The sequence below is a fragment of the Galleria mellonella genome, unplaced genomic scaffold (assembly GCF_026898425.1).
Source record: "Galleria mellonella isolate WM207_F2 unplaced genomic scaffold, CSIRO_AGI_GalMel_v1 utg300, whole genome shotgun sequence".
Classification (NCBI taxonomy): Eukaryota; Metazoa; Arthropoda; class Insecta; order Lepidoptera; family Pyralidae; genus Galleria; species Galleria mellonella.
Window position 1 is genome coordinate 3702645 of NW_026442068.1, and position 25440 is coordinate 3728084.

Here is a 25440-nt window from a genome sequence, read left to right on the forward strand (position 1 = left end):
AATCACATGTAAGGTTGATGCCTTACATGGTAAAATACATAAAAAAAGTAATATTATCATAGACTAATATTCTAATTTTAAATACCAAGTACCTACATATCTTCTATGATTTTTTAGGAGGTGGTGAGATGAAAAAAAGAGAAAGCACTTACATATCTACAATATTATAATAATAATATATATATAAAGCAACAGCTGAGTTACTTGGACGTTCTTCTCAGCTCAATTTGCATTCCAAACTGGGCGGTAGATTAATAAAAAAATTACTATTAAAAAATATTTATTATTAAGTTTACTAGGATATAAATAATATATGTATTATTAATTTATTGTTAGAATATTAAATTAAAATAAATCCTTAACCTCTGAATGGATGGATAACCAGTTGTTTTCTTAGCAATAATTTATTGCGGAGCCAAACTATAAATTATTCATTGACGGACTCTTGAGACGTACATTTATTCATGTCCGCCAGGTAACTTAAATCCGCTACCTTATTTTCTCTCTCTCTTAGATTTGTAAATAATCACTATTGTTGGAATTTCACTATATATCTTATAATCGAATTTAGTTTTTCCTCAATAAGTACAAATGTAATTAGAGATTCTACTTATTTTAAAGTAACAATACGTATTTTCTCAAATGCTTAAATTATTAATATTTAAAAGTTACATTTGGAATAAAAAAGTTAAAGTTATAAATCGGAATTATTACATTTTTAGATCCTTTTATATATTTTTTTTCATGGTATTTGATATGAATATTACCATATTTAAGTTCTGTTTTCGTTCATGTGACTTTATCTAATTGGTGTTGTGATTTGAAGAGCGTCCTCATATGTATCTTTGTTATACCTATTATTAATATAAATTAAAGTACGGACATAGAAGAATATATCTACTCCTTGCCGTCCATTACATCATTATTGTATTATTATAATGTTCTATTTTTTTTTTTTTGTTTTTGGTGAGTGCATTGGTAAATCCGTAAAGCTTACCAAAAATATGTATATATATTATAAATAAATCAGTCATACGTCGTATACCTAGACCCTTTCTCGTACAACTGCTATAAATGTTTACTAATTCCATTCGTTATTTCATGTACACCCTTATTCTCCTAATTAATATAACAAAATTATCTTATGCTAAAGATGTAATTGAAACTGCAAGTTAATATTATAATATCCAACGTAAACTTCATCGTCGTCATCATATCAGCCGTTATATGTCCACTGCTGAACATATGCATCTTTAATAGACTGCCAACAGGAACAGTCCTGAGCCACCTAAGCATGGCCCTCTCCATAGCTCACTAAGTAACTTGAAGCTTTTCCATACGAGCAACTACGTAGAGCAATGTTTCGGTCCCATACGTCATCACTAGTAACTTGCAGCCTTAAAAAGGATGTTTTTCTAATCAAGTAATACAGGTTTTTCCATTAACTCTTTAGGCTGATTCGCGCATTATCCAATTGCTTATAGAGAATATATAGTTTTCTTTGTTATTGATCTACTATAATATTAAAATTTCAAGTTTTAATTAAAATCTTATTGTTATTTTTTATATCTGATTTCTATGGCTACTATGTGTATTCATATGTACTAGTGTAGCGATTTAGAACACCGCCTTATCCTTCAAGAGTCGCAGGCTTGATTCCTACATGTTACAAACATTGTATTTGTATTAATCTGGGTGTTTTCTATATATCTAATACCCATACTACAATCTTAACTTATTTTAGGACTAGGTATTTTTTATTATTAATATAAATTACTTACTTGGCATTCTTAGGAGTAGTTTCTGGTTGGCAGCAAGCGCGATACCGCAGCACTGCCTCTGTGGGAGTGAGGGCGTCTGTCTCATCGGCCGGCGCTTCGCACTCGTCTGTCACGAGCGGCGCACGCGCCGGCGATGTGTGGGAACCATATCCGTCGGAGTTCAGCTGGAAAATGATATCGTTTAACGACTTTTAGTTTTTAGTACACAGCTTCTAAGTATTAATATTGTGAAAAAGTGAAATAATGCATTTGGCCTATGTAGGTATCTAGGCCAAACGCATAAACCAATCTGTGTACATGTATCATGAATTAACAAGGAGCATTTCATTGCTCCTTCATAACAACAACAAAACAGATTGGCTTTTTGTGTTCCCGTCTGAAACAAGTATAATATCTGGCGCAAAGTATAACACACTTGGTCTTCAGGAGCAGTAATCCATATTCTCTGAAATGCCCATTGTATTACCATTTTCCATATAAAAAAATGGAAACTTAAAAATTTACCAGTATATTCCATTCACAGAAGACAGTGTAATAAGTGTTCTAAAATTAAAAATAAAATGAAACCATATGAGCACTCAGCATAAGAGGTAATCGGCAAGTTGTATTGGTATACTGACGATGGTTATTACATCCAGATTAAATAATTCAATAATGCACACTATATCACAATAGGTTCACAGTTTCACACACCTCACAGATACAGGAAAACAACAGACAGGATAAGAGAAGAATCTATAAGTTGAAATTGTGCAAGGAAATTGTAATGTGCTTAAGGAGACACTTTCTACCAATTAATGTAAAATGAATACTGTAGTTAACTTCAATGCCGGATCACTCACCCTTTTGACGCGTTCGTTCATAGATGTTTTCTTTATCAGAGGTTCCCAAAGTTAATTGGTATACTCAATACCGTGACAAACTGCTCGTAATTGCTATTCAATGTACAGTTGGTTTATAAAAACAGTGAATTTAAATATAATGGTAAGGTATGTACCAGCATTGTAACACAATAATGTTCACTTTCAACTCGTGTATTTAATTTATATTTTTATATATTTTTGTTCTGTTCATTTATTCATTTACAAATTTCTTTTGATATAATATAGTATTAAAATTGTAACAGGGAATAGAAATTTGTGCCATTAAAATAAAAAAGACTAAAAAAGAGGTCTTTGTAATTATTAATTAATAAACACTATCATTTCATTGCTGTAAAAGTGTAGATATCTGAATAATTTTTTTTTAGATATATTATGCCGATATGTATATGCAATGTTTATCATTTAAAAATAGATAAAATTATATTTTAGCGCTTTATATTTCCACCGAGTCATTATCGCAAGCTTAAATGGCACTCCCACATATTCTGTTCTATCACTAATAGAATGTTTGGTTTGGAACAGGTCTATAAAATTTTAAACCACAAAATAAAACTTAACATCACTAATCTTTTCATTCTTTAATATAATATGAATATCCTCTAACAAAGAATAAATGAACAGCTGTTTTAGTTAAAGTACTCCTATACCAACTGTACATCAAGGCATCACGGCTCGAGAAGTTAATTTCAGAAGATGATAAGATGATGATGAGGCTCACTTTGACGATGGTGCCGACCTGGGTGTCCTGTGCGTGGGCGTCGAGCGCGCGCTCCCGCGGCGTCTCGCGCGCCTCGCGCTCTGCGCCGGCGCCGTCCACCGGCGCCCCCAGCAGCCGCTCCTTCATCTCGTGGATGTAGGGGCAACGCTGCATCGCGATGTAGAACTCGCGGACGCGAACCTGATGTGGATAATATTTTGTTTTTATTATACTATTACTAATGTTTACCCGCGACTTCGCCCGCGTGATTGGGTGCATTTATTGATCGGGATAAAAATTAATCTATCCCAAATACTACGTATATACCAAATTTCATGACGATTGGTTGAGTTGTTAAAGCGCCAAGTTTTAAATCAACAAAAAAGTTTCTTATCTAATGAAATAAAAATTAAATGATACCTCTGTCTGCGCTATAATGCACGCATATACGCAGACGATATTTTACGAGTGTCTTACTAATATTAAAAATATAAAAGTTGGTAATGATGTTTGAATGATAATTATAATTATTATTCGTTTTAACTTTTATAATTGTTCTATCATAGTTTATGAGAGTGAAACCCGGAGGTTAGTTTTTCTTCCGTTTCCAAAAACGGAAAAAAAATGTTAAAATATTTCACTGAACAGAGCTTACAATAGTAAGCGTTACTATTATACTAAGGTTTAATTTATTCTTTATTTAAATCACGCTAATTATTGCCCTAAACATTAATTATGTGAATACGGTTGTAACTGCATAAAATGTAATTAACCAACATCGGGGAACATTTTGCGTGTGGAGCGCTCCTTGTTGACCCCAATACGAAGCTATTCTGTTCCAAATTATAAAAGTTTTCTCATTATAGATTCGTTTCGGTGGTTTTGAGTTTTAAGCGACTCGTTTGGTTAAAAAAAAAGGAATATCTTCTCTAAACCTGGCTTGTAACGTGAAGTGAAAGCATATGTGAATGCATATATTATTTCCATTTTCATCTGTACTAGAGGATACAATAAGGTAATACAGTTATAACTCATTATTGTTCATGAATGACAATGTTTATTTATGACAAAATTCCAGCTTAATACTTAATTAAATGATTGCGCATCAATACACATTACGATATTTATCTACATATTATTATAACTTATATATCAGATTTATACTTAACTTTCACATTTTATAGTTCTTTTGTCACAAAAACAATCACACTCAAATCTACTGTCATAAAGTAATAGAAAATAATTATTAATATCATATAATTGTTATCATCGTTCTTTATCGTCTCTATGGATAATTCTAAAAACAATTATAAATTTTAAACTCTAAAATAAATATAAATAATAAGTGGTAATTAATTTTACTGTGCAAAGATAGGTAACACGACACAGAATGAGATCCAAACAAACAGGTACATGGGCTCATCAATAGATTACACAGGTACTACGTGGTACCTACCACTAGTCACATGTTGATAATTCTCAAAGGATGAATTGTATGAATGATATTTGACCTTTTGCGTAAACACCAGCGCCAGTAACTTCACATTCATCAAACAAACAAATCTAATTACTAATGGATTCTACATTGATCACCTTGTCTGATCAACGTGAAATCTATGGAATAACATAACAACAAATTTTCAATATAGAAATCTATTAATAGCCATTTTAACCGCTTTCACCCGATTGAAAATTAACTTTGTAATCAGTTACGCAATGAAAAATAAGTGTTTTAGTTTCAATATTCAATAAATAAACACTAAATGCTATTCATTTGTAAACGTATCATTTGAGAACTGGTGGGTCGATTTGGCATTATTAACCGACTTCAAAAAGAGATACTCAATTCAGTTTTTTATATTTGTATCCTAACTCCGCCAGTTGCAAACCAATATGATTTTTTTTTTCTGAAAAAATATACTTACAGTTTAGTTTTTAAATCAAAGTGAGCGTTTTATTAAAGTATGTTTTTGAGGAATTAAATTATTTTCTATATTCGTAATAAACCAATATCGATTTTTTGAAAAAGGAAATAAAACAATCTCGAAACTTGTTATCTCCTTTCTAGTAGAATTCATAATACTCCTTTCTAATATTTAAAAAACAAAACTAGTAGTTTAGGCTATTAGGTTAACTTATCAATCAGTTAGTAAGCCAGTAAGAGCAACTTTTCAAGTGTCTGTATATATGTAGATAAGTATAGATTTATATCCACTGGTAAGGAAAATATTGGTGCAAAAATGTCGTCTAGTCTACGCATTCCTAGTTACTTTCCTAGACACTGTAGTTCGCAGAAAGCAGAATGTATAAACGTTTTTTTTACAGGTGAAAACGTTTCTATTATGAGCCGGGGGAAATACTGGTACACATCCGTCTCGTTTGTTTCAACTCGGTTATCTTGACCATAATTGGATAAGTTGCGAACACATTATAAGCAAGAAAGAAAAGCGTAAAGTAAACGATAGGACTTTCAACGAATATCAGTAGTAGCACGAAATACACTAGTCAAAATCTTTTAATAGCTATAGAAACGAATATGTTACTTAGTGATTACAAATCAGAAGCAAAACGAACGGCACAATCGCTAAAAACGATCTCTACTGAGCAACCTTTGGATAGACAGGAGCACATTGATAAGTTTTGTAAATGATTCCCGTGCTATCATGTAACTGTATTATTAAATATTATCCAAGAAAATATTCATACCTATGTTCCATGCCTTAATTTACGTGAAAAGATAGAATTTGAAAATAAGTATTAGATAGAATGTGTATCTAATTTTATCGACACCGAGACAAAAAGATATTTCTCAAAAACAATGCTTTGCAACATTTATCTCGTATAATTTTGATATACTTTTGCGTAATTTAAAAGATAATTTGCCCATAGGCAGATATATTAAGTACTGGCCTAGTATACTTATAAGCTCTACTTCTGAGCTTTTAGATATACTAGAGCGTACTACTATGTTAGAGTTACTATCAAAAACTGATAATGAAATATAAGTAAAATCATTCTATCTAAACTTTTGTATAAATAGTACAAATAGTATACCTTTTGCAAGATAATTCAGTTTGATTCTATTTGGTTTTCACCCGATAACGTACAAGTGAGTACTTTCGCTAATTCAAAAAAACTGTTTGTTCCGTGAACCGCGCCTAATGCATTCGCATAACGTTGACCAAGGAACAACGTACAATCGATTCAACAGAATGAGGGCATCAGGTCAACGAATCAGCCAGTAACATGAAATCGAATACTTGACTATTTGCAGTGGCATTTTATGATTTAAATCTAACTGGCAGTCGTCAAGGCTACATGAAACTTGATCTTGAGGCGGTAAGACATAAATAGATAAAATCAATTCAGACGAACTGTAATCATCAATCAGGCTGACAATCAGATAAACTGTCTTCAATGTAGCCTGACAACATTATTAAATATCGAATTATAGACGATTGTGAGGGATCAAAAGACTACAAATAAAATAGTCACTGATGATATGTACGTAATACCTACAATCAGGGGGGGAGTAAAGGGATTGTTAGTAATGCGGACTACCAATACCATTGCTAGCAATATACCCTGTCACGTCGATCTCCACGTGATCTCCCCTGGGGACCATCACGCTAAATTTCTGGTATATCCATCACGATGGGCTAACTGACCTGCCTTTTCATTCTCACCTATCATCCATCACTGGTACCCGACCATTGTATACCATTGGCGCAGGCAAGGTTACCATTCCATTATTAGAGGAAAGGGATTCTTAGTAATAGGGGTTTAAAATCTCCATTGCTAGCAATATACCCTATCAGGTCGACCTTCACGGTGTTCCCCCTAAAAACCATCATGGTAAATTCATGTTTTATTCATCATGATGGCCCAACTGAAATATTTTCATCCACACCTATATCATCTCTCACTAGTTTCCAGCTTGTTGAGGACGGGGTTACCATTTATTTTCACGTATTAAAAGAATCCGATGTCTAGGGCCCTTATATCAGTCACATTTTCAATTTAGCTAATTAAAGTTTTTTTAAAGATATTTTAGATCCATTGATAAAAAAATAACTGATACCTTTATAAATAAATAGTACCAAAATATATATATATATATATATATATAAACGTGCCTGTTCTGTCATCGAATTTCTCTATCTGTTGTTTGTAACAAATAAATAACTAAAACATACTCGACAACACTAAAGTGGACTTGAACACGGCGTTCGAACTACTTCAAGTACTCTTACTTTGCGGTATCGAGTGATGCTTTTTTCTATAGTTTACACTATTAGTGTTTATCTGTTGATGCCTTCCTCAGACACTAATAATAATCTTTTCTCAATAACTGACAGTGACGAGAATTTGTAAAATTCATATTCGGATATTGATTATTATGGAACTAATTATAGTGTTTGTAATATAAAATAATATAAATTCAGAAATACATTTATTATAGCATATATATAATATACTCGTAGTATAATACAAAGTATATACAAAGCATATACAAGTGTAAAATTAATATAAATGCATTTCAAATATCTCTTAGTTTGAAAGTACTTCCTATTCTATTGAAGCTATTGAATAGCACGATATGAAAAGCGGCATCTTTTGCCGAGTTTTTTGAGACAGGTTGTACGATGTCTATCAATAATACATCTCTAGTCAACATAGCCTGAATGACAAACTCATTTATCATGAGTATTCAGCATTATCATACTTACTTATATCTTTCAGGTAAATTAAACAAATTTAAGAGAGTTTTCTACAAGTAAATATGAACATTTTTTCCAAAAAATCATCGGTCTATACTATCTTGATCTGGACGCACGTTTCTTTATGCAAATGTTCCATTCTATTGATAGATCACTTCTTTAAAAGAATACAAATGTTTTTAGTTTTGCTCTGTACATAAATATTAATAGTAAAAATTTGTCGATTTATTTGACACATATTTCGTTATATTCTGCCTACTCCAATCGGGGACAGGCGTGGCATATATATATGTATGTGTTTCACTGTTTAAGATCATAGTAGTTATAAAATAAATTTATTATTCATTGTAATAATTGTATACCTCCCCTCCCTCGTCTTAATAAAGCTAGATTTTGTTGAATCTGTCCTAATTTACAATTCTTTAAACTTCCCTGTATAGTTAATTATATTTCCCTATATACTCCTTTGTCTTAAAACATCGCCTTTCTTTGTCAAGCATACCCTTGACCTACTTATCATCTGTCACTTCTCCCTTGTAAATGTGCTTTTATGAGTACGATAGACTGTCATTCATCTTTTTCTTCTTAAGTAGTCACTACATTTTCATTCATATCGCTAACGACAATATTCCTACACAATTTTGTTTCATTTATAAATTTTGATATTTATTCTAATTCCATTAATAATTCAATCTCGAAAAACACTTGAATTTAACTATAAAAATAAAATCTCATAATCGATTCACAATTAATGGTGATATCGCATAATAGACAACGAAACAAGGCGAATTAAGGAACTTCTCCGTTTTGCTGTTATTTAAATATGGCTTTGGACTTATTCAATAATAAAGAAGAAATATAAAATCCTTATACAAATAATTCTATAAAATCACCCATATATTTTCCTTGTTTTCATCTCTTATAAATAGATAAGTATTGTACATACATATGTCTAATAATAAAAGCTATCTACGTATTTACTTATTTATATGCTTTTGCACATTTATTTATAATATAGACATTGAATTATGACAAAAATGTACATAGGCAGACTTATTCCTTAAAGAGATTTCTTATATATTATTGCTTGATATTTCATCAAAAACTATATCATATTATTGGATGTATTCCATGTAGTTAGGTATAGTTAACAAGTATTTTTAATACTCGTATAACCAATAGCGCACTGCAACAGCACAAAGACATACCAAACGGAAATGAAACTAGGTTTCCTTCTATTTATGATGCAAAAGACAAAACATCCTCATACGAGCTTACTGGCAAAGAAATTTATTTACTTTAAAACGGGAAACCTTACTAATGTAATCTTATTACGATTGGGTATGTACTCTCTTAGCGAAGCAGTTTACGAAACATTATTTCTGCTTTCCAACAAATAACGAATGGATTGGATGTTAACATTCGATAATATAATTCATGTTGTACCGATGGATCAAAGCCTGAAGCATTTGCATAATAATAAGTTTGAATGTGCTATAATTTGTGTGCACGATCACGGGGTATCGTAGACCGTAGCATTTATGGATTGTGCCTCGAAACGCATAGGAATGTTGAATTGTTAAACGGAACTATTTATGAACCGTTTCAAAGGGATCTACTCTAAAGGGTTTATTTCATTTAGACGTTTCTTTTTAAATTTATTATTTTAGTTATTCAGTATTCTTTTAGTTTTTTGTTTTGTCTTTTTTTTTACTACGGTACATGCGTTGTCATTAAAATAATGATTTATATCTACTACGGCAAAATACATACTAAGTATTTCAATTGATGTTATAATATTTTAAAATAAGTAGTAAATACCTATTTGGATGACAAAAATTCTCTCGCAATTTTTATTTCTCCAAACACGTGACATCGATAGGTTCAAATGGCTATAACTATTTCAATTTAATGCAGTTATCAACATAAGATATTATGAAACTTATAAAGCAATTAACAGTGCAATATGCCATAAAAATAACGATTAAAAAAGTAGGATCGTGAGAGGAAAAGTTACAGCATGCAACGCAATGTGCGCCCTATATCGCATCGTGCCGACCATAAATTGGTGCCCTGCCCTGTGTTCCGCGTCCATCAGATTGGGTTTGTTTATGATCCAACCAATTGCTAACTCTCTATTAATAATCACGCCTTGCGGCTTGCACCCGTTATGGCCCAATATTTTTATAATAATTCGGAAATGGTTACCTAATTTAACCTATTTAGATAATTTTATCTTTTTATTGCATTCTTTTTATTATTTGTCATAAACATCTTACTAATATAATAAAACTGTAATTAGATAATGTCTGTACGTAAGGGATGTTTAAGAAAAATTGCTGTGAGGTCTTATTTGTTTTAATAATAGCAATACAAGCCTAATATTTATAATGTAAATAAATATTTATTTACATTATAAATTATTAAATTCTGTTATAGTTCCGTTACTTCGAATTGTGACATAATGACTGAAGAGACGTAATATTATTTGTATGGCCGAAAAGTCTATAAACTATAGTATTAATTTGACAAAAACAATAGAATACAAATCAAGCATTTTCAAAATTGATATCTGTTTCAATATCGCGTAAAATGGCGAAATGAATTTCAAAGAATCTATTATGATCGAGTAGGTGGCTATCTTTTAAAGTAGTGTGCATTTTATTAGAATTGCAAGCAAATCACAGCCTAACCTTTCCATTCTACGAATAATTAAATTAATAAAATAGGAAAAGAGACGAATTAATTTGTATTATCTTCTAGATAGGTATTATTTTTCGTTTTATGTAAAATTAATAATTTGCACTAAGAAAGTTATACTTATGGGTAAGATGATGTATGACTTTCTAAATGCCTTTTTAGTTCCTTGGAAAAAAAACAATTACAACCACCGATTAGTTCTTTATCTTTTAATTGAGATTTCATAATGCTTTTTTATTTGTTTTACTCGTATTTTATTTTTGTCATGAAAGGAATAAAATTTCAGCTAAACGGTCGTCTTTTATCGTGTGCTGTTGAAATAAACTGTAAGCTGATATCATGAGAGGCGTAGCTGTAAATTGAACGTTTAAGACTACTTCAAAGGGTAAATTCACTACTGAACTTTTGTACTTAATATATAGAAGTACAATATAATAAATATTATATTTATTGCGTATTACTTAATAGTGGATGTCATTACGCATTTTCATGTAATATTCAAATATATACCTATACTATATTTACAAGAGGGAGACTTTGTACAAAAGTCGGTTGCATAGGTATCTCTATCCATGGATATAACAGTATACTCTGTTATGTCCATGGTACTGCTCATGTCTATAGACGACGGTTACCACTTTCCATCAGGTGGGCCGTCAGCTTGTTTGCCATTCTAAGTTGCATAAAAAAAATACCAGCGACCCGCCCCGGCTTCGCACAGGTGCACATTACATCACATTACATTAGAAACCTTTGAAATTATCAGTGTTTCTCTACTATATTATGCATGTATTATACATATAAACCTTCCTCTGGATCTCTGTCTATCTATAAAAAAAACTGCTTCAAAATCCGTGACGTAGTTTGAAGATTTAAGCATACATAGGTACGGACAGACAACGACAGTGACTTTGTTTTATACTATGTAGTGATAAGCGAACTATATACCGCATTTTTTTAAAGTCTTTTTGTTTTAACTCAGCGCACAAGTACTTCTAATTTTAATAATATCAAAAATAAATACTACTATATCTACAAGCAAGTTTACTCAAGAATTCGTATACATAACAAAATAGAGCTTTCAGTATTTACAGTCTTTTATTGATAAAATTACAGAATTTGTTATATTAGACTCTCTCAAAAGCGAAATATCAAATTACACGTGCCTGTTGAGTGTGTTTGCACAAATACGTAATGGAATAAAGGAATTTCAATTTTGTAACATAACAAAGTCAGGTTCAAAATTTCAATAACTCCAAGGTTACGACAGAACCTTCGTAATGAAATATAAATAAGCTTTGCCTACGCAAATCTTGTGTTCTAATATCTTTTATTCTTTATAGTTACACATGTTTATGTAAAAATACGTGCCTTCATATGACGGATTATCTTTTTATTAGAAAAAAATAATTTTGTGGATTATACTTTTTTTTATACCACTTAGAATGGCAAACAAACTGACGGCCTACCTGATGTAAAGTGGTAACCGTCACCTATAGACATGAGCAGTACCATGGACATGACAGAGTATACTGTTTCGCCCATGATACCCATGCGTTACCATTCCTGAGGACTCAAATATTATTCCTCTGTACCCTGTAAATTTACGCCATATCCCCACCCTTCAAACCGAAACACAGCCATGCAAACACAACTGCTTCACGGTAGAAACACGAATGGGGCAGAGGTACCCAAGCAATCGACTTTTGTACAAAGTCTCCCTCTGGTATATATGATTATACATCATGATATCATTGTCACCTTGCTAATAATTTTGATTTTAATACTATATATTTATGGTCATAAATTATAACCTATAACTTAATAATTATATCTGCGTAATATATTATCAAATTAGTTTTATATTAGAAATTATTACTACTAATAAACTACTACTAGTTATTTTCTTGCAGATTTGATCACTTACAAATTAGCTGTGTGTATTAATCTAGGATAATACTCCTTCTGCGTACGAAATTTTAGTAATTTTTAAGAGACTACCGACTAAACCATCTTTCAAAAAAGCGTTCACGCTCACTTTTCATCTTTATCCGAGCAGTAAGTGCTTTATATTATTCCCAAATTCGTGTATAATATAGTATATATCATATATGTGTAAGTATATTTGTTTTTCATATATATTTATTCGTTTATATATATATGTAATTTTAGTATGTATGTATATCAATAATTAGTAGTAGTACCGCATTCGAGTATTTTGACACTTCCCTATGGTTGACTGGGAGAGAATGCTTTTAGCATTAAGTCCACCATGTACACATTTTTGTACCAATGAATAAATAAATAAATAAATATTTATAAATATCAATAAAATTATCATGATGATGAATGAGGACAGAAATATAATAGCAGATCAAGGCCATAGATGTCTTAATAATTATTTAAAATACATTAGCGAAATCTGAAACAAACTCCGCTACGTTCGGATTCCAAAATTACCTAACTCTCAAATGGCATTGATTCTCACTACTAGACAATGGAGTGTACAATAAATTAATTAGTTTAAATTCGTCACGTAAATGGTATAAAGTACTTAAACGCATTGCGTGTATTTCGTTTCATAATCCTAATTGAAGTTTTAGTGGAATGTTGTTGTAATTATACGAATACTTAGGTATGAACGGCTAAAAAAGTTCTCTACCATCTTATCGTTGCATGCAATAAAATTAGAACTTTTATTGAACTTAACTTTACGTTTAATTGAAGATATTTAATAAAAGAATGTCTTTAAATCAATAACTCATTCGATAAATACATTACAAAATTTTTTTTCATTGGTTACTTCGAAATGATCCTGTAAATTTTACATAAATATTTGAAAGGTTACATTTGCATAAAAAATATAAGATAATATGATTATGATATAATAAAGACTATCGATTATGGAATCGACAGCTGAAATGATAATGAGAAACCACAATATTAAAGCAGATATTTTTTTAAATAAAATTTTATTGAAATGTTGATTCTACTCGTATATCTCTATATTCTCCCGACTATAAATCTGGAAAAACTAAACAGTGACAATTAATTAATCTAGTTACAAAGTGAATACAGGTCTGTGATAACATCGACTTTATGACATTTCGTAGAGCTTGTTTGAATTCAACATAGCAAGAGCGGAGTATTCTCTAATAATTTTGTATCGTTTTGTGTGCATTTTTTTATCACTGTAACATATCCATGTGGTTGAAAATTTAGATTTATAATAATGAGCTAGATTCGAAGTCATAATCATTGAAATTTTTTCTGTACAGATAATAAAACCATAATACACATACGAGTAGGTATCATTAATTAATAATATTGCAATCCATCCTACTTCAAAATTATATTGCTATTATTACTACCTTATAAATATGTAAGTTTGTAAATATGTTTAAATTTAAATGAACACATTTAAATGAAATTTGATTACAAATGAATTATATTAATACATACAAGATGATATTTATTTTAATATATATGAACAAAGTGGCGGCTCACAGCTAACTTCTAAAGTACGAAATTTGTATACAAAATTGCAGAGATGAAGCGCCTATCATTTTTCACATTAAGTGTACAGCTTGGGAACGTGGAGCAGGATGTGGCTTCATTAAAACGAATTGGCCAGCATCACAAACACGTTTTTACATCGATCATAATTAAATATGATTATCTTGCTTTGAGGAATTCAAACCGCCCTAAACTTCGAACAGGAAGAAAATCATAACACGGAGTGAAAATAATAATAATATAACCTAATAAAACAAAAATTGGTAGTTAAAATGTACCATTTTAATTTAATGTTTTAAAAAAATAAAGAAACATTAACAATTTTATTTAAAAAATATTTTAAGTTTAAATTTATAATTAATATTAGGTGTAAGTAAAAAAATCTAATGACCTGTAACTTGACCATATTATTTAATATTTAACATAATAGATATACCTAATCTTAATCCTAAATCTTGTTATTGCAAATACGTCGTGCTAGTCTTTGTAATTTAGTTTATAATAATTAAATTAGAATTATCACTATTTAATATTTATTTTATATAATATATATATTGACTACTATTATATATAACATATATTCGTTACATTGATTACTTCATTGATTTTTATTACGACATTGAATATCTAGGTTTATGTCATTACGTCGATGATCTCACCAGTTCGCAACACGTTGAAAGTACTATTATTTCTGGGGCATGACATATCCCTTAGTAAAATTTGGGCTATGGCTACGGCGGCATCGTTTAGACAGTGTTTGTGAACGCAATACTACAATCTAATTTCAGATTAGATGCGTAATCTAGGTCACAATTTCTCAGTCATGTCAACGGTAAATTGTTGTCCGCTGTTTTGATTGCTAGTTTTCTACAGCGATACCAACCACGTAGTTTAGTAGTAGTCTAAGAATACAAAGCACGGATGATTTGTCACGCATGTAACTATGTCAGATTCTCGTGAAAGGAAGATTGTTCAAAAGTACGTGTCGAAGAAGGGGAGCGCCGAGTTATAACCATTAATTATGAAATTTAGAAGAATTTTAATGGGAAATTTCACAGATATAAGCTTTGCGCGTGTTAACTACATAAAGCTTTCATAGATTTTCATAATTCTAACTGTAACTTTAGGTATAATATACACTATGTAATACATACATAGCTAATTTACGGAATTAATTATACTTAACAAAAAATAATCTCAGCGGTTGTAATACATTAAAAACGGTTATTCCACAACATTTGACATTTGCGGCGCACGAGGGGATCACTCTGCATATACGTTAGATGTTATCCGCTCGGGGGAAGGAAAAGCGGGTTCTAGTACTGTCGATTTTGGGTGCAATTTTAGCTGCACTTTATGGGGTCACCAACCTTTTGACACTGAAATTCAGTCACGGTGGCAGTGTTGCCGTCTGCGGTCGATTCGGAAAACGTAACGCCGCGACGAGCGCGGCGCGTGGCGGCGTGCGCCAGGGCGCAAGCGTCGCGGGGCGTGCTTCGGCGCGCGGCCGGTCGCGCTCGCAGGCCGAGACTGGCGGCGGTTCGCGCGTTTTCCCTCCCGCGCTTTCCCGGCGGCGTGCGCACATCAAGCCTGCATTGTTCTGCAAATAGCGAGCAGCGGAGGCGAGGGCTGGGCCGCTATTCAACTGAGATGAGCGCGCGCCTTTCAGCCACCACGATACTATGCTGCTTACACTACACTGAGCAATGAGCGCGAACAACTTCGCAACATTCATATTAAAGCAGTTGGGCATCGCTTGTTGCACAATCACAGGTTTTCATCGGGATGGTGCTACTGAGATAGTACTTATGTGAAACGCGTTAAACGTAGCGATTGTTTCCTCGAGATTTGTTTTTAATGGCTTTTGTAGTGATTTTTTAACATAATTGCAGCCAGACACTCATAAAGGCTGTCGTAAGAAATGACTAACGGAATTTAAAGATTGAAGGATGGAGAATAATGTCCCTTTTAAAACATTACCGTAGCCTCACTGCGGTTGCCGATCTGCCTGCTAAGCGTAGCAATTACTGGCAAAACCGTCTAATAGGAAAGCCCATGTTGTGGACAGTGGACAGTTAACGACTGAAATGATGATGATGACTTATTAGAACCAGAATTTTTGAGTACTTTTTTTTGCGTTCCACGTTACTTGTAACAATATAAATGTAAAGTTTTCACATAAAATTCTTCATCAGTTCCAGCCACCTAGCCAGGCTATGCTCTTCTTAGAGTCTCATTCCCAGCTATAAGACATTAATTTACTAATTGACATTAGTTGATAATACACAAAAAAAACTTCCTTATTATATTTTCTAGCCAATAGTATACAGGTAAATAAGATAAAGGTTTGATGATTATCTAGGTAACCTTCAAAGTCATGAGCTTGTGATCCCAAACTCATGATTTTATCCCTTTCGTATTTCTGCTACCAAGAACTGTGTGCTGATATGGTAATGAAAATATAAAGTAAGCGGGTATAATACTTTAATAATTTGGTAATCACCGTGTGTGCCCCAACATAGAATGGGTCATCCCTTCCTTTCGCGTGAGTGTCATAAGAGACAACTAAGGGAGGGCGAGAGATGGGCAGTAGCATCCCTCTTAAAACATCTCTAAAAGCCTAACTGCGGTTGCCAACCCGCCTGCCAAGCGTGATAACTACTGGCAAAACTGCCTTTATGAGGAAGCCTTACGTCCAGCAGTGGACAGTTAGCGGCTGAAATAATAATATTAAATATCAGTAAAGATAACACATGTAATATACCACTTTCTATTACGTAGTCCATCACCTTATGTGTCATTCAAAGTTGTATAAAAAAATGTAAAACCTCATGACATGTTGTATCTAGAATCAGTATTATGTACAAACATCAAACGGTCAACATGGCTGTCACTACAAATGTCGATCAACGGGTAAACAATCGGGTTTCCGAGTAGTCGCTCGCTTTGTGCCCCCATTGCACGCTAATGCGTTCACTTACACAGGGAACGTCATACCACCGAGCTAAAAATATAGAAGGGTCATATTAAATGAGGGGATCTTTTACGGGATGAAAATGGAAAGGTAACCCTGTCTGCGCTATTAGTTTGCGCTGACGGGACACGAGTGACGGACGATTGATGAGCATGAAGACAAGTCAATTAGCATATCATGGCAAATTCATATAGAACTAACCATAATGGTTGTCAGGAGGAACTACATAGAGATCGATCTGACTTAATATATTACTAGTAATGGCAAAATATATTAATAATAGCTTAATAGTAGGTGTCTACCATTGCTAATATCCGCTCTATCCCTTTCTAAACACTTCAAACAAAACCTTAAATAATTAAAGTGTGATTTAAATTATAACTGTTTAATAAATAAATGTATTAAATATTGTAATTTACTACTGTAATCTTTTGGAAGACACAATAGTATCTTTTTTTTTTATACAACTTAGAATGGCAAACAAGCTGACGGTCCACCTGATGGAAAGTGGTAACCGTCGCCTATAGACATGAGCAGTACCATGGACATAACAGAGTATACTGTTTCGCCCATGATACCCCCCATGCGTTGCCATTCCTGAGGACTCAAGTGTTATTCCTCTGTACTGCTTCGCGGTTCTCTATCATCTATCTATCTAAATATGGACTAATAAATACTACTTTATCACAATGGCTTACTTTTGAAATAAAACTGCAAATCGACTCATCATACTAATATAATGAAACTGTAACTAGACAAAGAGAGATAATTTAAAAAAATAATATGAAGATAAAAACAATAAGATGAGGTCTTAATAAGACTAATAAATGCCCAAAACTACACTTTTTATAAATTTTGTCTGTCTATCTGTCTATAGATAGATCTATCTCTATTTGCTCCGGCATCAGGCAAGAATTACTGCTGGTGCAGTAATTCTTGCATGTATTATATATTATGTATTATTAGTATAGTATCCGAATTGGTATTCGGATATAATTTTTACAGTTGTATTTCTGAAGATCTAATTAAAATCCTGGTGTATGTATTATTAATTTATACTTCAATGCACAATTATATATATATATATATATATATATATATATATATATATATATATATATATATATATATATACATATAACGTATATAACACCTAACGGTGTTTTTTACCAGTCAACCTTGAGGCAAAGATAATAAATAAGTAGGCAGTGTATTTTTTTTTACAACACAGGGGGCAAACGAGCATGCGGCGCACCTGATGGTAAGTGACTACCGCCGCCCATGGTCACCCACAATACCTACGGCATTACAGGTGTGCTGCCGGCCTTTTAAAAAGGAATATGCTCTTTTCTTGAAGGTTATATTGTCATATCGGTTCGGAAATACTGCTACTGGAAGTTGATCCCAAAGAGTGGTTGTGCTTAGGAGAAAGTGTCTTGAAAAACGCACGAAACTATTATAATAAGTACAAATTGAATTACAATATAGAAAATAAATATAACTACTACTTAAATAATATAATAATATTGTTATAATAATTTTATTTTAATATATCATCTAGAAATAGTCCATTAAATTGGTTTTCCTACCTTTAAAATTTACGCTTCTAAAACAGCGGACTAAAAGATAGTAGGCTATAAAATCATCTAAACTAAGCAAGATTCTATAAATGTTTTCAAATAATAACAATGATATTATAACATTTAATATAATACTTTTTAATCAAAAGATAAGTCAAATAATAATAGGCTTATATAACAGCCGAAGTCGAAAATAAACCAATTGATTTATGGTTGAATATTACATTGAAATGATGAGGCGAAGCCGAGTGCTAACCGAAGAATTAAATGCAAACGGAGTCCTTTTGAATGAAACAGTGCTCTTTATTGCTTACATTTAACATCATAAAATTATATAATGAAAACACTCAATACAGTAGCTAACTGCTAAATATTGGTAGTATAAGTAAATAGTACATATACTATCAAACCAATCTATTCTTCATTCGCGCCAATTCAGGGCAAGTAGTTTTGTTCTTTTATTTTGTTTTTTTTTTACTTATTCATCCTTTTTGCAAATAGTTGAACGTGTAAATTTTTTAATTTAATTAAAAAAATGCACACTCAACTGCATCTGCGGCCTAACCATAATAAATAACATTTGCATTTTTTCATTTTTTTGCCATTTTTCGTTCCACATTTCTTTGAAAAAAATATTAATTATATTAATGGAACACACATTTAAAAAGTGCTAATGATTTCTATTTCCTTGTATAATATTAAAATTCATAATATTAGTAAGTACTAGTATAGTATATGGTACTGCTAATGTCTATAGGCAACGGTTACCATTTTCCATCAGGTCGGGTCGTCAGCTTGTTTGCCATTCTAAGTTGCTTAAAAAAAAATCATTCTCATCAGCTGTTATCTGTCCACAACTGAACATAGGCCTCCCCCATAAGGAAGGTTTTGCCAGTAATTGCCACGCTTGGCAGGCAAGTTAGCAACCGCAGTAGATTTAGGTGATGTTTTAAAAGGGACGCTGCTGCCCATCCCTTGGCTATTAAGTTCCTTTAGTCGCCTCTTACAACACCCACGAGAAAGAAAGGAAAGAAACATTCAATACCGAGCCACACGGCAGTTATATGAATATGAACTAATATGTACTTGTTACCTCTTAGTACCGTAATAAACCTATCGTTATAAAATTTGGTATACATCTACTATTTAGGATGAAAAAATACTACTCACACGAGTAAAAGCTAGTTGGTAATGAAATAGCTTTAGACAGCTATAAAAGTAAGACCTCTTGTTGTCGGAACATTGTCAATAATCAACTGCTACTTATATAGAAAGTCTATTATAGAATATAGAGCTGATATAAAACTGGAGTTTGCAATTACACTATCTAGTGCAGGGCCAAACTGCATCGTAGTGAGAAATTGGCTTTGTACCAAATTACACCAACCGACGGTTTGTTGAAGTGTGTCTAGCAGCAATATGCGATTGTTGATAGTAACTCCATTTTATTGTTAACTAACTGAAAAGTAAACTACTTGTTTTCCCTTAGTATTTATGTTATGTACCCATTTTTACTGCTATAATAAGTAATTAAACGGCTTTCAAGAGCCTCCTCTTCTCTCGATTCATCTATATTTTTTGTGATTGGTATGTGATATCGCTACCAAGTCTGAACCAATTTTGTTAATTATTTTTACTGGCCGTAAAGTACGTTATGTTTAAGTATGACAAGTATGGTTGGAGTATCTATTGCTTGGACATCACGTCGTCTATCAATGCATGTTATTTATTTAGATAATAATGAGACGATTGAACTTATCACTTTTTACCAAACTACAAATACTTTGTATCTAATGGTGTTTAATTATAATTATGATTTATTATACCATCGTCTCACTTTTTAATTTAATATTTATACTACACATTTCTTTTATTAAATAAATATTACTCGTTTTAAAATTAACTTCCACAATAATCTTAAAGTAAATAGATGTCAAAAATAAAATAAATTTACCAACCCAAAAACAAGTAAATTTTTTTATCCATTTATACGTAAATTGAGTTACCAGTATGTATAGTCACTACTAAGTATATGAGAGAAAATTATAAGTTTAAATTGGAAAAAAAATATACAAAATTCTTACGAATATATTTGAAAGAACAAGGTAAACTGTGCATACTGGTTCGTAATGATGCTTATTTTCGCTGAATACTTTAATTTATATCTGAGTTTAAACATATGTTTTCGTTTCTAATAATTGAAAATGACCACCATTATAGTTAATGAATGAATAAATAATTATAACAAAAAAACAGATTCCTAATTCAAGTTTATTAATCAACCTGATTTACAACAACACTGCAACACATACAAAAAGCCGTGATTTATTTAGATTTAAAAAAAATATTAGTCAGCCAAACTTCAAATTAGCTAACAAAATTTTGACACGTTAATACTCGACGTTTTATCTATATAAACTAAAAATATACCTAAATATCTACACGTTTAATGTGTAACCCTATATTTGTAGGCACGTATATACAAATCAATTAATAGTGCAGCTTGTAATGAAACCAAAGGTCGGAATGATCAATTGGAATATTTAATAGCATTCCTTTCTATTTTTATTCCTTAACCCTTCATTCATTCGCATTTTGGTCACAAATTTTATATAAAACGGTATTTAATAGTATTTCTTATAAGGAAATCAACACATTCATTTAAATTTATATTTATATATATGTACATTAAAGTAAACTAAATTGTGTAATTAGATGTAAATGATGAGTGTATTACTCACTATTAATAAATCTTTAATTTTAAATTAAACTCACAATCATAACTTTATTTATTATAATAAAAACGTCTATTTTATAACTTAAAATAATAAAAAAATATTTCATTTTAGTATAAAATAATTAAATATAAATATTATATTTATTATACATTTAACAAAAAGAACATCAAAATTTCAAAAATAATTATGATTTTTTTAACCACTTATTCTCTGATAAGTGGCTAGAATATACTACAATCACAATAACTACATATTAATTTTACATTTATCTGTTTAACAAAATTCAAAATTAAGAAAATTATATTTGATAAATAATATATATATATAAATATTATTTATTTCAAGGAAGTATAATCTGACTTACATTTTAGTTGTATTCCGAACTTCGAGATCGGGAAACGAATGTTTATTTTCTACACAACAAACGAGAATGTTATTAGGAAAGCTGCAACGAAACGTTCCTATTTGTAACAACACCTAGTTTTAGTATATAAATAAATTGCAACAATGTCGATTAATATTAATAACACAACATGAGCTCTCTGTGAGCACGATTTTACAGTATCAACGTTCCAACATAGATGCACAACGTAAAGCTATGAGCTTACAAACATGGTGTTTTTGTTTCGATGAAAGAGCGAGACAGAGCCAAAAAACAACATAGACTTTCGGTCGACTTCGGTAAGTTCCGTTGAACGTCTCGCCGCCTATTGAGTTCAAACGATGATAATAAGGTGGAATAGGTTTCTTGTATTTGATGAAGATATTTTTTTAACAAAAAATATTAATATATATTTTGTGACAGAATGGAATAATTATGAATAAACTCACACGGTTAACTTTCATGCGCTCTTTTTCCCATTTTTGTAATTTCTTTTATACTAATTAAAATAATTGCATTGTAAAAATTCTTTGTTAACATAACCTAATAATTATAAAGAACAAATTAAGTTACAAATTGATCTGTATCATTTCAAGGTAATTAAAGACTCGTCACAGTCAATAAATAACCCCCAAAAAAGCAGTCTGATAGCAGATGCCGTGACCATGACATTGCTAATCTTAATAAATCAGACATGTACTGGACGGAACCTAAGTCTTATTAAAATTAAATAACGCAATGTAAGCGATTTAGTATTAACAATTCTTGTGTGTAGGTTGCAACACCTACTCGACATTAAGCAAGTCACACACTTTTAAATTATATACATATATATATATATATATATATATATATATATATATATATAACACTCATTTTAACAATTATTTTTTTATAAATCTTAAAATAACAAACAACGGCTGACGGCCCACCTGATAGAAAGTGGTAACCATCGCCTATCTCTATAGGCGTTAGTTATTTCTTTCACACTACTGTTCATAGACGTGAACTATTCACATGATAGAATATACTGTATCACCCATAATACACTTTATGTGTTATTATTCCTGAAGACTAAGATGTTATGCGTCTATACCCTGTAATTTCATTGCCAAAACCCACCCTTCAATTCGGAACACAGCAAGCGAAGACATTTTTATTTACAATAACTTTATTGATCAAAGGTAAATCTAAAACTAAATAGTATTAAGCCGAATACAAATGGTCTCTTTTATATTAAGTAACAAGAAGTTATATCATCCATAAACTCGACGCATTAAGGCAAAGTCAAAACCTGTAAATGCCACTTTACCAGGAACCACATTAAACCACGTCACGTACGTCCCATACACCCCCGCTAATACCTCCATTGTCGTCCTTGATTGTACATCGTGATACCCTATAAAATAAGACTAGCATGCTATTAAAATAGAACTCTATATCCAGTACCAAAAGTCTATGGTCACTTGTTTGTTTAATATCATTTTTCTCTTAAGATTATATTTTACCATAGTCCTTAATACTTTTAGATGGAACATCGAATGACTAAATATATCAATACCAAAAATGGTATAATAGCTATTTACTGATACCAAATTTTTTATCTAAGAATTTTTAGACTAATATGCAGATACTGTATATAGTTGTTAACCTATGTATTTTACTTTCTTTATATAATACAATATTATTTATTTCAACTTTGCTTTTATTGTCTTTAATTTACTACGTTTTTACATGAAACAGTAACACCATAATCAGTAAACCATCAATTGATTTTATTATTGACATAACTAGTTCTCTTAATGGGACCATTGATCAATCCACACTATTCTCACGATTGGAGACGATTGAATGGACGGAAACAGATGGGGGCGGCTTTGTGTGTGGTGTGGGGTTCGAATTGTTCCGTATAGTAGTATTTCACACTATGCGTCTATAAAAAAATATCTATGTTGACTCATAACTTCTTGTTAGTCTCAGTTTTTATATAGGATTATAAAATCTGTTACCAAAATATGTATCCTATTTCTTTTGTCATATGCAGTGAAATTTAGTACATTTTTAATACTTCAGTTATTAGATATATATAAGGCAAATATTTAATGATATATAGCAAAAAAATACTTAGACATCGACAAAATAAAAAAAAAGTATCACAAAAAAGACAATTAATTATTATACAATATACTTAGTTAAATATATCAAACTCTGCATAGTACTGCATAGAATGGGTATTGTATAAGTAACACTAATGATTTCTGGAGACACAGCTAATAAATCCTTAATCCTTAATAATTTATATAGCAATACCTTTATATTATAAATTTCAATCCCAGGATAGTTATACTACGACACCTTATTATCTGAATGACCATAAAATTTTAAAGACTACTCATAAACGCTACAAAAAAAAAAACAAATCAAGTACATAGGAATTTACTTTTAATTTAATGTATAAAAGTCTCATTACTTTCGAAATTAATAAATTCTGCTCAATGTTTTTTTTCGTTACGGCCATAGTTATAACATCATAAAAGAAAAGCATTGAACAAACTTTAAACAAAGGTTACCCAGTTATGCAATGAAAGCTTCGCCGGCGCATGCGCAGTATACTGTTCACACCATGCTGTTTACGTGACTGACGGCTATCATAATATTCTTAACAGTAGCTACGAGATCTCATAAATCCTATCTACTTACATTCCGTTCTTTTAAGCGTCTTTGTTGATCAAATACTTTTTTTTCTTCAAAATGAAAATATGTAACATAGTAAACTTTTTTAGGTAGAATTTTGTACAGAAGTAGCTCTATTAATATTCTAATAGTAATTAGCATTATGAATATTAATGTATAATGCAATAATGTGTATTTTATAGTATATTAGATTTTACCAGCGTAACCGGGATATATATATATATATATATATATATATATATATATATATATATATATATATATATATATATATATATATATATATATATATATATATCGATTACTGATTGGGATAAAAAAAGAAGCCTATATTCCTCTCCAGCTGATATATAGTACATGTATATTCGAATGTTCAATTCAAATGTAATCCAAATTTCATAGTGATTGATTAAGTTGTTAAGGTGCTATAACATAACAAACAAACAAGCAAACTCCCATTCACATTTATTAGTAAGAATAGATTACTATGGCACGTGCATTGAACTACATTTACCTACAAGTACATACATGTATGTATGTATGTAAGTACATGTACTATATATTCAAATTCAAATTTAAATCATCTTTATTCAAATAAATTTGTTTACAAGCACTTTTAAATCATCATTTTTTAAATCTATTTACATATACATACATATACTACAATGGGTATGTGATAATTGGAGTTAAAAAATAAACTTAACGAGTTAAAAGTCAAACTCAAGCTTAACGGTTTTTAACTGAAACTGTCAAATGACACAGCCATAATCACA

General features: G+C 31.2%; 1 protein-coding gene across 7 annotated transcripts in view; it reads right to left on the reverse strand.

Annotated features, from left to right (window-relative positions):
- Positions 1-25440, reverse strand: part of LOC113523307 (proton channel OtopLc) — a 55135-nt gene that overhangs the window by 18108 nt on the left and 11587 nt on the right. For 4 of the 7 annotated variants that reach the window (XM_031907425.2, XM_031907427.2, XM_031907426.2 and 1 more), the window contains exons 2-3: positions 3384-3563; positions 1782-1945 (exon numbers count right to left, since the gene is read on the reverse strand). In XM_031907425.2, coding sequence (XP_031763285.1) covers positions 1782-1945; positions 3384-3536 — 317 coding nt within the window. In that variant the 5' untranslated portion in view covers positions 3537-3563. Of the gene's footprint in view, positions 1-1781; positions 1946-3383; positions 3564-15669; positions 15832-21955; positions 22174-25440 lie in introns of those variants that run through there. The other 3 variants (XM_052895630.1, XM_031907423.2, XM_031907424.2) reach the window with 3 other exon arrangements.